The sequence below is a fragment of the Camellia sinensis genome, chromosome 13 (assembly GCF_055761805.1).
Source record: "Camellia sinensis isolate YWXY chromosome 13, ASM5576180v1, whole genome shotgun sequence".
NCBI lineage: Eukaryota > Viridiplantae > Streptophyta > Magnoliopsida > Ericales > Theaceae > Camellia > Camellia sinensis.
In genome coordinates this window covers 78,531,043-78,544,753 of record NC_138973.1, presented here as the reverse complement: position 1 = coordinate 78,544,753, position 13,711 = coordinate 78,531,043, and the positions used below count along the sequence as shown (strand labels likewise).

Sequence of the window (13,711 nt, the reverse complement as noted above, 5' to 3'; positions counted from 1 at the left end):
ATTATCTACGGAGTATGAATTTTTAGAATTATTATTCTGATCATGGAGATTTTATATAGTATGAATTATTATGTCAAATTTTCATTAGTTGTGGACCATTGATTTTATGAATTATTATTCTGACCATGTAGATATTATCACAATTATTATGTCTGATTTTTATTATTTGCGAAGTATGAATTTTATATATTATTATATCAACCATGAAGATATTATTAGCAGTTATTATGTTGGATTTTATATCTACGAAGCACAAATTTTATACACTATTATCCCGACAATGAAGATATGAAATATCAATTATATTGGATTTTCATTATCTAAGGAGCATGACTTTTTTTACCGAACGTGGATAGAGACTGTTATTTTGGTTAGATATGCCACCGAACTAGGATGGAGACAATTATTTTAATCAAGCATGTTATTAGACTGAGATGGAGTCTGGACTTTATGGATCACGAGGGCAAAATGAATTACACTACCCCTTGGTAAAAAAATTTATCTCTTTACCAAGTGGATTTTGCTCGCCGACAAGCAAGTTGGTGGTTTTCCCAATTTTGAGATTCCTTACCGAGTGAATTTTGCTCTGCAAGAAGCAATTTGGTGGCTTGTCCAACTCTAGGATTCATTGCTGAGCACAAGAAGAAAGTCAGTGACTTGTCTACCTTTGAGATTCCTTACTGAGCAGATTTTGCTCGACAAGAAACAAGTTGGTGGCTTGTATAACTCAGGGATTCCTTACCGAGCAAAAAAGGCAAGTTGGTGGTTTGTCCAACAATGGATTCTTTGCCGAGCGAATTTTGCTCGATAAGAAGTGTAACGCCCTAACTTCTAGACCGTTAATAAATCAAATCAATCTCAAATTTAAAATTCTAAGTAACTAATAAACTCAAAAATACAAATTGGTTCCAAAATAATTACACAAATGTCTATGATTTATAATTTATACAAATCTACAAAAACAATATATAGTGATGGGCCCAAAAATCTCCAACTCAATAATTCACTAAATGCTTCAACTCCAATCGCCACTAGATTTGCTCCACACCTGAAAAAAAAATTAATTCGGAAAGTATACAATACGACAGGAATAATAATGCTCAAATAGAAAATAAATCAATAGGGATCCAACAATTTACGACATGACACAAGCGATTCGATTTGAGATACCAAACAATTTACCAACTTGCACAGACAAGTCAACTCAACATATGATAATTTATCCAGAACCAAATACCCGGTCCTACTCAGTACATGACCAGTGACTGGTCTCACCCACCTCACCCAAGTACAACCGCTTATCTGGGCTATTGGTCCAAGCTATTGGTAAGGTCCACTCGATTCATATATGGCGCATTTCCACGTCATTTAGCCAAACAAATCAACACTAACTACACATAACAACTTCACAGAATTTATCAAATGACTAGAATAATCAAACGTATCAACGAGAATTATTTCACAGAAATTAGCATATGACCAAGATAATCAAGAGAAGTACAAATGAGAAGTAATTAAAATAAACACTCTTTGCAAAGAGATTTAGAGGAAGCATATTATATACCGCAAGAATTATCTTAAAACAATTCCATGACCACTTGATACAAAATCCCTCCAACACCAATGCTTTAATCATCTGTTGTATCACTATAAATCTCCAAAGGTTGTAGATCTAAAAGGTATGTGAAGTTTAACAAAATCTACAATTCTCGTCTTGAATAAAATACTAACTCTCACTCTAAATACTCTTAATCTAAACTCTAAATTTCTATAATTTAAGAGAGAACAATATGAGAGAGAGATATGGATGGACCAAGAAGAAGAATGGAAAGAAGTTGAGAGGATGAGTTCCAATTTATAGGCAAAACAAACAGCAACCTCCAAGTAAACTTGGAGAGAAAGAAAGATAATTGACTTGTAGGCAAAGAAAGGTTACTTGGAGAGAGGAAAAGAAAATAACCTTTACTTGGAGCCCAAGCAAACTAAAAAAATAAATAAATAAAAGAGATGAATAATGATAATAATGAAATTGAGGTAAAAAGAGATAAAACAAATAGAGAAAAAAAGTTAGGTTCTTATATAAAAATCTTACCACCAAACTACTACTAATATCTCTCACTAAAATATTAATACCTCAAAAATATGGGGTTTCACAAGAAGCAAATTGGTGATTTGTCCAACTGTGGGATTACTTGCTAAGCAGATTTAGCTCACCAAGAAACAAGTTGGTGGTTTGTCCAACTTCCTTGGCGAGTGAATTTAGCTCGCTAAGAAGCAAGTTGGTGGTTTGTCCAACTCTAGGATTCCTTACCAAGCGGATTTTGCTCAGCAAGAAACAAGTTGATGGTTTGTCCAACTTTCATTGCCTAGTGGATTTTGCTCAACAAGATGAAAGTTGGTGGTTTCTCCAACTTTCCTTGCCTAGCGGATTTTGTTTGGCAAGATCTAAATTGGTGGTTTATCCAACTTTGGAGTTAATTGTCGAGCAAATTTAGCTCGATAAGAAGCAAGTTGGTGGTTTGTCCAATTTTGAGATTCCTTGCCAAGCATATTTAGCTCTCCAAGAAGCGAGTTGGTGGTTTGTCCAACTCTGAAATTCCTTGCCAAGTGGATTTTGTTTCGACAAAAAGCAAGTTGATGGTTTGTCCAACTTTCCTTACAAAGCGGATTTTGCTCAGCAAGATGTAAACTAGTTGTTTGTCCAACTTTCCTTGTCGAACGGATTTTGCTCGGTAAAATGTAAGTTGGTGGTTTGTTTAACTTTGAAATTAATTGCCGAGCAAATTTAGCTCATCAAGAAACAAGTTGGTGGCTTATCTAATTTTGGGATTCCTTGCCAAGCATATTTAGCTCACCAAGACGCAAGTTGGTGGTTTGTTCAACTTTGAGATTCCTTGGCGAGCGAATTTTGTTAGCCAAAAAGTAAGTTGGTGTTTTAATAGTTCTTAACAAGGTTAGGCATTCTTTTTAGTAGAGGTAGGCATTTTCGAAATAAGTCGTATCAAGATTAGACATTATTGGAATAAATCCTAGTGCCCATATATTGTTTTAGTTAGGCAATATTACACAATTATTTTTATTAAAATAATAGCAAAAAGTTTCCACTTTTTCATTGGGTTCAAAGAGAATGAAAGCTGTACGAGGGCTAAATATCCTTTGTTCTCCGCACTCCTTGAACTCAAGCTTTACGTAACGTGGCCTCACCTGAAAACAGAAAGACGGTGAGCTGCCCGGCGGTGTGTTGCCGGATAGACCCTCCGACGGTCAAGTCAGCACACCTGAAGGAGAAGAAAGTACTCTTAGAGAGAAAATTTAGAATTGCTTTGGTTGCTTACCTCCAACGTCCCCCCTTCCTCCTTTTTCTAGGCTGGCCATGCAGCCTCAGGGATTGTGGGCGCACTACCTCTGTTGTCCTTCCCTGGACAGGTGGCAGTGCTTCCCTCTACCTACCTTACTCGTGTAAAGGCCAAAACCCCCAAACAGCATGTGTGGAACTGCCAAATGGTATTGACGCGTGCCAGGAGTGGATTTTCCCTCCATCACACCATTGGTCTAGGTGGCACACTCAACCGGGATACCATGACCGACCTATCCCTTGGAAAGAAACACCACCATGACCGAGACGGTCGAACTGTAAGAAGTCGGTCCATCCGAACTGACTGGCCGTGAGGCGTACCGGCCTTCGTCCTGGTCTAAATTCATTCTAGGATGTGCTTGGCTCGGTCCAAACGCACCACTGCGGATCCAACCGAGTACCTAGCCGAATCACAGCTCGGTCGGGCACATACATGACTTCACGCTTCGGTCGACAAATCTAGCTCGGTCCGGCGTGATGGGCCGGGGAACCGTTCCGGTTTAGTTCGATCAAACATAATTCGGTTCTCGCAAGGTCCGTCATAACTCGTGTTACTGTAGCTCGGCTGTATTTTTCCGGTGCAAATCTCCCTCTCAATTGCCCCTTAATCCCATCCGAGCTGAGCGTGATTGGGATTACCGCCATGACCGAGCTATCCGATTTTGTCGGTCATCTGAATTGCGCCAGTAGCCTCATCAATAATCATTCGGCCGTACTGACAGGCCATCTTTTCAATGCCACGTGGCCTCACACCACTGGTTTCGTGCAGACCCACAGCTGTCTTTGTCATACGCAAATTTCAAAAGGTTGCCGCCCTTTGGCTTCCCCCCTCCTTTATATACGCACATAAGGGGTCACATATGCCCCTACTATTCATCTTCTCTCTCGAGCCAAACCCTAGCCTTCAAGTTTCCAAGCTTCTGTCATCACTGCTCTTCCAGTTGTTCTCGACCACCTTCGTCCTCTCAGAGGCTGTAGACAAGATCGTGGTTAACCGCTCTTCACTTGGCGTCCGTATCGTTAAGTTTACCTACCCCTCCTTCGTACTCGCCATTTACATTTTTCATGTTCTTGTCTGGGACTGTTAGAATCTTACCAGTGCCCCTCTTTGGGGTAATACTGGTACGCCTTAGGAAAAACTGGAATCAGATAAATAGATGAGGCTCTTATGCCCCTTTTTTTCCCTAGTTTTGAAGCACGAACTTGACACTTAGGATAAATAGCTTGAACCCTGAGCGAGGCCAAGCAAAACCCAACTTTTTGATCTATAAACAGGATTTAGTCGAGCAAAAACCTGTTTGTGGTCTTGTTTTGAGGCCGAGACTAAGCTGCAAGAAGGGGGCTAGAACCGATCTAAGAAGGCCAGGTCGGCCAGATAGTGAAGCCAAGACAAGAAAAATGAACCCATCAAACGCCCTATGATTCTAAACCGAACTAGACACTTCCCTGTAGGAGCTATGCAATTTATGTCGTGCTAATCCTTGGACTTATTTCTTAATAATACAGAACAAACTAGGACCAACCAGGCCCGTTCAGCGTTACAACTGGTGAAGCTCAAAGTCCGAGCAAACATTCACTAAATTTGTACCGAGATACGACCTAAATCAACCAACTAAATAAAATCGGGATAGGTGGGGAAGTACCGGTTCATGGTGAATTCTCCCGGGGCACTGGCCGAGTTCCATAGAGAGTACAATATTCTAGATGATGTCTACTCGGATCTCGCCAAGAAAGGAGACGCTCCCTAGGGCGAGTTGGACAAATGCCCCTTCACGGTGGTGTCCATTGTAGAAGGAGGTCTGCGCTTCCCAGTCCAACCCTTAATTTGCGAGTTTTTAAGGCAGACTAGGCTGTGTACGACCAAAGTCTCCAACAATACATATAAAATAATAAACGGCGTGGCCAAGCTAAATAGAATACTTAGTCTGAATCTCGGCCTCACCGAGATATTTCACCAATATGCACTTAGTAAAAACAAAGGTGGGTTTTGCTGGTATCTCAAGGTCAAGAAAGGCCGAGCAAAACTCATCGAAGGTAACCCAGATAAAGAGACCAACGATGAAGATTTTTGTGGGTGTCCGGTAATTATAAAGACACCGAAGCACCCATATCGGGCTGGTACATAAGAAAAGATTTTGGGAGTGCTAGTGAGCATCTCGGCATCATTTTTTTTTTTTTTTGAAGTTGCTCTTTTTACTGCCGGTCCAACAGTTGCCTTCATGTTGCAGACTATAAACTCTTGGTAGAGGATTACTCTCGAGCAAACCAAAAGGCTATAAGGGTTGCGTTGCGTCATCCGATTGAGGAGCAAAAATCACCCAAGCTGCTCAGTTTCGAACCGAGCTATCGCTACACGGCACCACGCAAGAGCTGGGTGATCGACTTCCTATGTGCACCTTCTCCAAAACCAGATCCCAGCCTTCCACCGATCAAACTGGTCCTTTTGACAGCCGAACAAGAGATGGCCAAGATTCGAGCTATCAAGTCAATGATCACTGGTGAGGCAAGTGACTCCCAGCCACCGGAGGCAGCTGGGGAAACTTCTTCCATGCCGGCCATGCAAGAGGAGGGGCTATGCTGGCTCTGGCCAATGAACAAGCTGCGGGTCGGTCGAAGAAAAGGTCGAGAAAAAATCCGACTGAACAACATTTGGCAGATGAAAATTCAACCGAGCATGCTTCTACCGACTTGGGGGACCAGACTGAACAACCGATCACCGAGCCATCCGCTCAATCCAGTGCCCCCCTAGTCTGGTCACCCGAGTTAACATACAAAGGCCGGGCTGTCTCTACTGCGGACTCGGTCTACGCGGACAAGGATTACTCTCTCGGTTTCAACATGACCATAGGAGTGCTCCTTCCTGCCGACATGAAGAAGCACGACGAGCTGTCCGACATGAAGGTTCTCCGCTCGACAGCAAAGTCAATAGTGTTGGTAAGTTTGCAAGTTCTCTTGTTGTCAAGTGTCTGCCCAGTTGTGGAGTTTTGACATTTTCGTTTGTTGTGCAGGTCACACAGAAGAATTACCTGGCCCACGAGTGAATGATCGCCGTGCGGAAAAGTCTATGGGAGGCCATTACTGACAACAAGGCCAAGACGACCAAGCTGGCAAAACTAAAAGCCGCGCAGGAAGCAGCAGCGGCCGAGCAAGACAAACTTTCTGAACGATTGGCTCGGGCAAACGAGGACAAGCAGAGGGCCCTCCAAGTGACGAAGGCCCGATACATTGCCGAGCTGCGCAAACTCCGCAAGGCCCACAAAGCCGAGCTGGACAAGTAGGTCAACGATGCTGAGGACCATGGTTACGCGGAGGGCGAGAGGGCTTACGAACGGCAGGTGGAGGGCACCAAGGACATTTTTTTCTAGTGCAATTGGAAAGCCGCTGTGGAAAAACTTGTCCTTGGCCAAGACTCCGACGTGTTCCAAAACCCACCTCCCGCCTTCATCCCGGTGTACATGCAAGCTTACGCCAGCGCCATGCAGAAGAAACTCATTGAAGACGCGAAGCTGACGACTGCTAAAGAAACTACAACCACGCTACCTGCTAAGCAAAAAGAAGAAGCCCAAGAACGGGAGGGGCCCGAGCAGGAGGAGCTTGACATGGTGGTTGGTCATCAAGTTGAAGACACCGAGGCGGGTGTAACCGAACAAGCCGACGCTGTAGATCTGGATTGACCGCCTTGTTTATTTTTCCATCTTTCTCTTCCTCTAACCTTTTTTTTTTTATGCAACCGGGCTACGCCCCACTTCTGTAATCGCTCTTTTACAATGAATGAAAAGTTTGAACTTTCTAGTCGCCATGTTATTGAAATCTTTGGCCTTGTGTGATTGCCATTTTCTTCGATCTAACGATCCAATTTACCCTGTTTAAAATATTTGTTGAATATAGCACCAACATTTTAAGCAGGGGACCGGTGTCAGCTCAATGAGTGAGCGAAATCAACTCCACATTGGTGAGAAAGCAACAGCTCGGTTGACCGCGAGCAAAATCTGCTCTTTATCAGGCGAGCAGAAACTAGCTCGGTCAGTGATTAGCCGATCAACCCCACAACTTTAGCAGAAGTGGCTCGCCTTAATAACGACTTGCAGCCTAGGTCCAACGCCGGCTTTTTGCACGAGCTTGCGTCTATACGGGGAAGCTATGCCAGTTCGGTCCTAGAACGAGTTGGCAATACACCGTTTACATGGACGAGCAATGTCTGCTCAGCCCTAGAACATGTTAGTCAAAGCACCGACTGTCCGTATGGGCGAACTACGTCAGCTCGGCCCTAGTACAAGTTGGTCAAAATGCCAACCGTCTAAATGAGCAAGCAATGTTAGCTCGGCCCTAGTACAAGTTGGGCAAAACGCCAACTTTCTATACGGACGAGCAATGTCAGCTCGGCCCTAGGACAAATTGGGCAAAACGCCAACTTTCTATACGGGCGAGCAATGTCAGCTCGGCCCTAGTACAAGTTAGGCAAAATGCCAACTTTCCATACAAGCGAGCAATGTTAGCTCGGCCCTAGGACAAGTTGGGCAAAACACCAACTTTCTATACGGGCGAGCAATGTCAGCTCGGCCGAGAACAAGTTAGGCAAAACACCAACTGTTTGTTCAGGTGAGCTATTCCAGCTCGGCCTAATTTAAGCTGTCGTTGTCTTCTTGCCCCTGGTATGTTCATAGTAGCTCAATACCCTTGTAACGTCTTTGCATAGAAACGCATAAAATAAGAAAAAAGTGGGGCTATCTTTCATTACATGTCAGCAATTTACATCAAATGCCAAAAGGCTAAGGTTCAAAAGGCAAAGAAACAAAGACGATTACATTTCAAAAGTAAAAAATCTTAAGATTAGCTGCATTCTATGGTCTGGGGATAGCTTTACCATCTAAGTCTTCTAGATAGTATGCCCCTTTGCCTGCAAGGCCAGTTACCTTATACGGCCCTTCCGAATTTGCACCTAGTTTGCCTTCGCCAGGGATCACTGTGTTGCCCATCACCTATCTCAAGACCCAGTCTCCAATCTTGAATAGCCTTGGATGCACGGCCTTGTTGTACTTCCTAGAGAGTTCATGCTGGTAGGTTGCAATGTGGATTAGCGCCCGTTCCCTTCTTTCTTCAGCTAGGTCAAGTTCCAAGGCCACTGTTTCATTGTTCAAGTCTGGCTGAAAACTTTCAGACCGGATGGTTGGCATGCCGATTTCTAGCGGGATGACAGCCTCCATGCCATAGGCCAAGACAAACAGTGTTTCCCTGGTCGAACGTCTCGGTGTGGTACGGTATGCCCAAAGCGTATTGGGGAGTTCTTCAGCCCACTTCCTTTTGGCTTTCTCTAACCGCTTCTTCAGCCCGTCCAGGATGGTCTTGTTTGAGGCTTCTGCTTGACCGTTTGACTGAGGGTAGGCCGGTGTTGAGTTGTAGAACTCAATCTTTAACTCCTCGCATAATCTGCGAAAGAGTTTTCCATCGAACTGAGTGCCATTATCCGAAATGAGGGCCTTCGGTATACCGAAGCGAGTGATGACATTTTGCCAAATGAACTTCTTCACATCTTTCTCCTTTTTGGTTGCCAACAGCTCAGGCTCTACCCACTTAGTGAAGTAGTTGGTAGCGGCAATGAAAAACTTGCGGTTGCCCGGAGCTGTTGGGAGTGGTCCCACAATATCCAACCCCCAAAGCGCGAACGGCCAAGAACTTATAAGGGAGAGCAGCTTTCTAGCCGGCTGGTGGATTTGGTAAGCAAATTTTTGACATTTTTCACACCTGCAAATGTATTTTTGTGCGTCTGCCTACATGCACGGCCACCAATAACCTTGGGAAATTGCTCAGTAAGCCAAAGACCTTCCCCTAATATGACTCCCGCAGATGCCTTCATGAATCTCATAGAGGAAAGCTTCCACCTTGTTGGAGTGGACGCATTTCAGATACGGCCCAGTGAAAGATTTCTTGTATAAGGCTCCAGATAGAGCGAGCCAAAACCGCTCTGACTTGGCCCAGATTTTGTTGGCCGCCTTCTTTTCTGCTAGTAGAATTCTATCCTTCAGGAAGACGATGATGGGGTCCATCCAGGATGGTCCTAAGTCAGCGCAGAGTACATCGGGCACCTCTGGTTCCTCAATGCTAGGCCGGGGCAAAAATTCTATCATCAAAGGATTGGGAAAAGTTGTTTGCATGGATGCCAGGCCGACCAGTTCGTCAGCTGCGTTGTTTTCCGCGTGGTCAATTTGTTTCATTCTTATCGAAGCAAACTTTTTGAGTTTTGCGCGTACTAACGCCTGATATTTGGCCATCCTTTCATCCCTGGCCTCATATTCGCCGGAGACTTGCTTGACCACCAGTTAGGAGTCACTGAATACCATAAGCTCCGACGCTTTCATTCTCAATACACTTTTCAATCTGGCAATGAGGGCTTCATATTCCACCTCATTCTTAGACACTGGGAAACTGAGTGTGATCGCGTGCTCTATGGTCAGCCCATCTAGGGAGGTCAGGACGATCCCCAGCCCAGCGCCGTGCCTGTTGGAGGCCCTATCGACGAAGAGTTTCCACATCTCGCCAATGAACAATTTTCAGCAGTCGAAGGGATTTTGGGAGCTCTTCAGCTGCGAGGTACTGGTCGGTTTATCCTGGTTTCTTTCCATGCCTCGGTCGAGCCCGTGCTTTGACAGGTTGTTCGGTTTCTACATTTTTTGTTTGACTTTCGTTTGCCCTTCCATTACTTGTCATCTGCTATTCATATCTGTTGTCTGGGCCATGGGCTGCGCCAAATCCGCGCAGGCCACATCGATAGGGCAAACAGGGTGTGTTCCTGGGGGAAATTCCGCCACGAAGTCGGCAAGAGCTTGAGCTTTGATGGCAGTGCACGGTTGAAACTTGATATCATACTGCCCCAATTCTACAGCCCACTTTAGAATTCTGCCAGTAAATCAGCCTTTTTGAAGAGCACCTTAAGTGAAAATTCGGTTAGCAAACGACTGTGTGGGCATGAAAATAGTGCACTAGCTTTCTGGAGGCCATCATCAGGGCCAGAGCCAATTTTTCTAGAGGCAGATATCTTGATTCAGCTGGGAGCAAGGTCTTGCTTACGTAGAAGATGGGGAGGTGCTGGGTACCATCAGCATGGACTAGGATGGCGCTTACCGTATGTTGAGAGACTGCCAAGTAGAGATACAATTCTTCGCCCGGTTTTGGTGTGACCAGAATAGGGGCTGAGGAAAGGTATGCTTTTAGATCCACCAATACATGGTCACATTCATCATCTTAGAAAAACTTGGCCTTCAAAGTTTTGAAGAATGGTCTGTAACGATCTGAAGACCGGCTTATAAATCTGTTCAACGCGGCCGCCATCCCAACAAGATGTTGCACGTCCTTCACGGAGTTCGGGCGCTCCAGCTCTTGCATCGCCTTGATTTGGGAGGGGTCAGCTTCAATTTCTCGATTTGTGACCAAGAAACCCAAAAACTTTCCGGTGCCAACTCTGAAGGCGCACTTGGAGGCATTCAAACGCAGCTTGTGATGTTTAAGTGTAGCAAACATGTCTGCTAAGTCGGTGAGATGTTGAGACTTTTCCTTGCTCTTTACCACCATATCATCGATGTAGGACTCCATGGTGCGGCCCAGAAGGGGAGCGAACATCTCGGTTACCATCTTTTGAAAAGTTGGCCCAGTGTTTTTAGTCCGAATGGCATGACCTTGTAGCAGTACAGGCCACGCGGAGTAGTGAACGAAGTGATCTCTCGGTTTGGTCAATACATGGCTATCTAGTGGTAGCCACGATACGCATCGAGGAAGCTGAACCTCTGATGGCCAGCGGTCAAGTCCACCAGCTGGTCGATTCTTGGGAAGGGGAAGCTATCCTTTGAGCACACACAGTTGACCGTCTTATAATCAACGCACACCCGCCACTTGTCATTCTTTTTCAGCACCACCACCGTGTTAGATATCCACCTAGGATATTGCACTTCTTCTATTGCCCCCGCTTCTAACAAGTTCTTAACCTCTTTCGCCACTATCTCGGCATGGTGCAAGGCCGAGCGTCGTGTCCTTTGGATGACTGGCCATGCATTTGGAAAGACATTTAACTGGTGGAAAATAAAGCTAGGATCGACGCCAGGCATGTTGTAAGACGTCCATGCGAAGGCCTCCATATTGAAAATCAAAAAGTCCACATATTCAAGTCGCTCGGCGTTGGACAGGGATAAGCCCAAAAGAAAGAACTTGTTTGGGTTATTCTCGTCTACGCGCACCTCCACCAAGTCCTCAACTGATTTCTCCTTGACTTTTCTTCCTACGTCTTCCAAGACTTCTTTCCCCTCCGGTCCCTCTTTCATCTGCATAAAGCCTTTGGCAGCTCTGCTGCCATTTACTACGACGAAGCACTGTTTTGCCATCACCTAGTCTCCCCAAACCTCTTCTATCTGTCCGATTGGTGCCGAAAAGCGCAGGACCTGATGGTAGGTCGATGCTACTGCCTGCATGGCATGCAACCAGCCCCTGCCCAAAATTAAGTTGTCAGTCGATGGGACTTTGAGCACCCAAAACTCCACTTGCTTCGTGACTGACCCTGCTTTGACCGACAATATGATCTTTCAGATCGGCCATTCTAGTTGAGAGTTAAAGCCAACCAATGGAGATGTTATGGGGGCTAAGTCCTTGTCCTCCAACTTCATCTGTTTAAATGCATCATAATACATGATCTCGATCGAACTTCCCTGGTCAACCAAACTTCTTTTGATGTCGAAGTCTTTGACGCGGAGGGTCACCACTAAGGCATCATTATGAGGCACTTGGATTCTTTCCAAGTCTTTGCTGGAAAAGGTCAGGACGTCTTTTTTCTCGGTCTTCTATTTCTTCACGGCGGGCTGAACGAAGAGCACCTCTCTCATGTGCTCAACTTTCTTGATCATCTCTCTTAGCTCGTAGACCCTTGCCGGCTCAATGATGCCATGGATGACATTGATCACGCCCTGCGGCGCTGCATCCAGGATAGCTAGGTCGTTTGGCTCGCCCTGTCCTTAGGGAGCGGCTTTCATACCGCCGTCTATGTACTGGTCCAGATGCCCTGTCGCCACTAACTCCTCCAAATGTTGTTTGAGCGGCACACAGTCCTCCGTTTGGTGCCCTCGTTCTTCATAGAAGGTGCAGCGATACCTCGAGTTGAAGCCTCTCTGCGTGTTTCCCAACTTGGCCGGCCAACAGACGTAGGGTTCACCTCGGATTTCACTCAGGATGCAATAAATAGGTATTTTAAAGACCGTGGTGATTCCGATTCGCGCTTTCAACTTTCTCTTAGCATCTTCCTCTTCATCATGAGAAGCGTTAGCTCGGTCGTTTCTGCGACCTTTGTTCCTATCATCACGGTTTAAGCCACGACGTTGATTTTTTGACCGGTCATTTGGGCAGTTGTCCTCCTGCCCTACCGAGTGAACCTTCCCCACCACTCTTCTATCCGTTGGGATCGGACTCTCCTTCTCCATCGCTGTGGCAGCATCGTCCTCCACTCGGATGTGTTCGTTGATCCACTGCATCAAAGATTCCATAGTAGTGGGCTGGTGCATCGTAAGCGAATCTCGCAGCCTATGTCCAACTGGGAGACCCCGCTTGTATTGGGTGATCGCCAGATTAGTGGGGCAATCGAGGATCTTGTTGTAAGTTTCCCAGTACCTAGCATTGTATGCCTTCAAAGAACCTCCAGATTCCACCTTAACGCCTAGGAGATAGTCGACCTCCTTTGGTGTTTGAGTGTTGGTTTTGAATCTGGTGATGAAGGCCTCCGTTAGTTGCTGCCATCCCTCGATGCTCCCCTCCGGAAGCCTTTCGAACCATTTCAAGCCCAGTTCTCCTAGGCTTGCTGGGAATATAAGGCACATTTAGGCGTCATTACGCTGGTGTCCAGCCATTACTTGCCGGTAATGACTCACATGCATGTACGGATCCGTCTTGCTGTCGTACAACGTGAACTTAGGCTGGTGGAATCCGGCAGGGAGTGGTATACTCTCAATTTCTGGGGACAGCGGCGTAGCTGTAAGTCTTGCTAGCTCTTTGTCCACAAGCGCTAGGGCCGCCACTTTGGGTGCTGGCATTGCCACTTCCTCACTACAATAAATTTGGGAGCCTAGCCTCTACAATGCCGGCAATCTCTGGGTCTCCCTACGGCGAGCCCTCTCCTCCAACACATCCCTCAAGTCTCCGGAGCCAGTAGAAAAAGAGTATCGCGATGTCGACGATGGACGTGAAGGACGGTAGGTGCTGTCGCGAGTGTGAGATTTGCCCACTTGTGGGTCGGAGTCCCCGACCACATAACTTCTGGTGATGGAGAGGGCGGGCATCCTTTCTTGGCGGCGATTGCCAGAATGAGGGGACGGGGTGCACTCATAG

At 45.8% G+C, this 13,711-nt stretch overlaps 1 protein-coding gene across 1 annotated transcript; it reads right to left on the bottom strand.

Annotated features, from left to right (window-relative positions):
• Window positions 1-12,348: 12,348 nt before the first annotated feature.
• Window positions 12,349-13,203, bottom strand: LOC145805505 (uncharacterized). Its single transcript, XM_082900657.1, has one exon. It carries the CDS (start codon window positions 13,201-13,203, stop codon window positions 12,349-12,351), a length of 855 nt encoding a protein of 284 aa, XP_082756783.1.
• Between the last annotated feature and the right edge of the window lie 508 nt (window positions 13,204-13,711).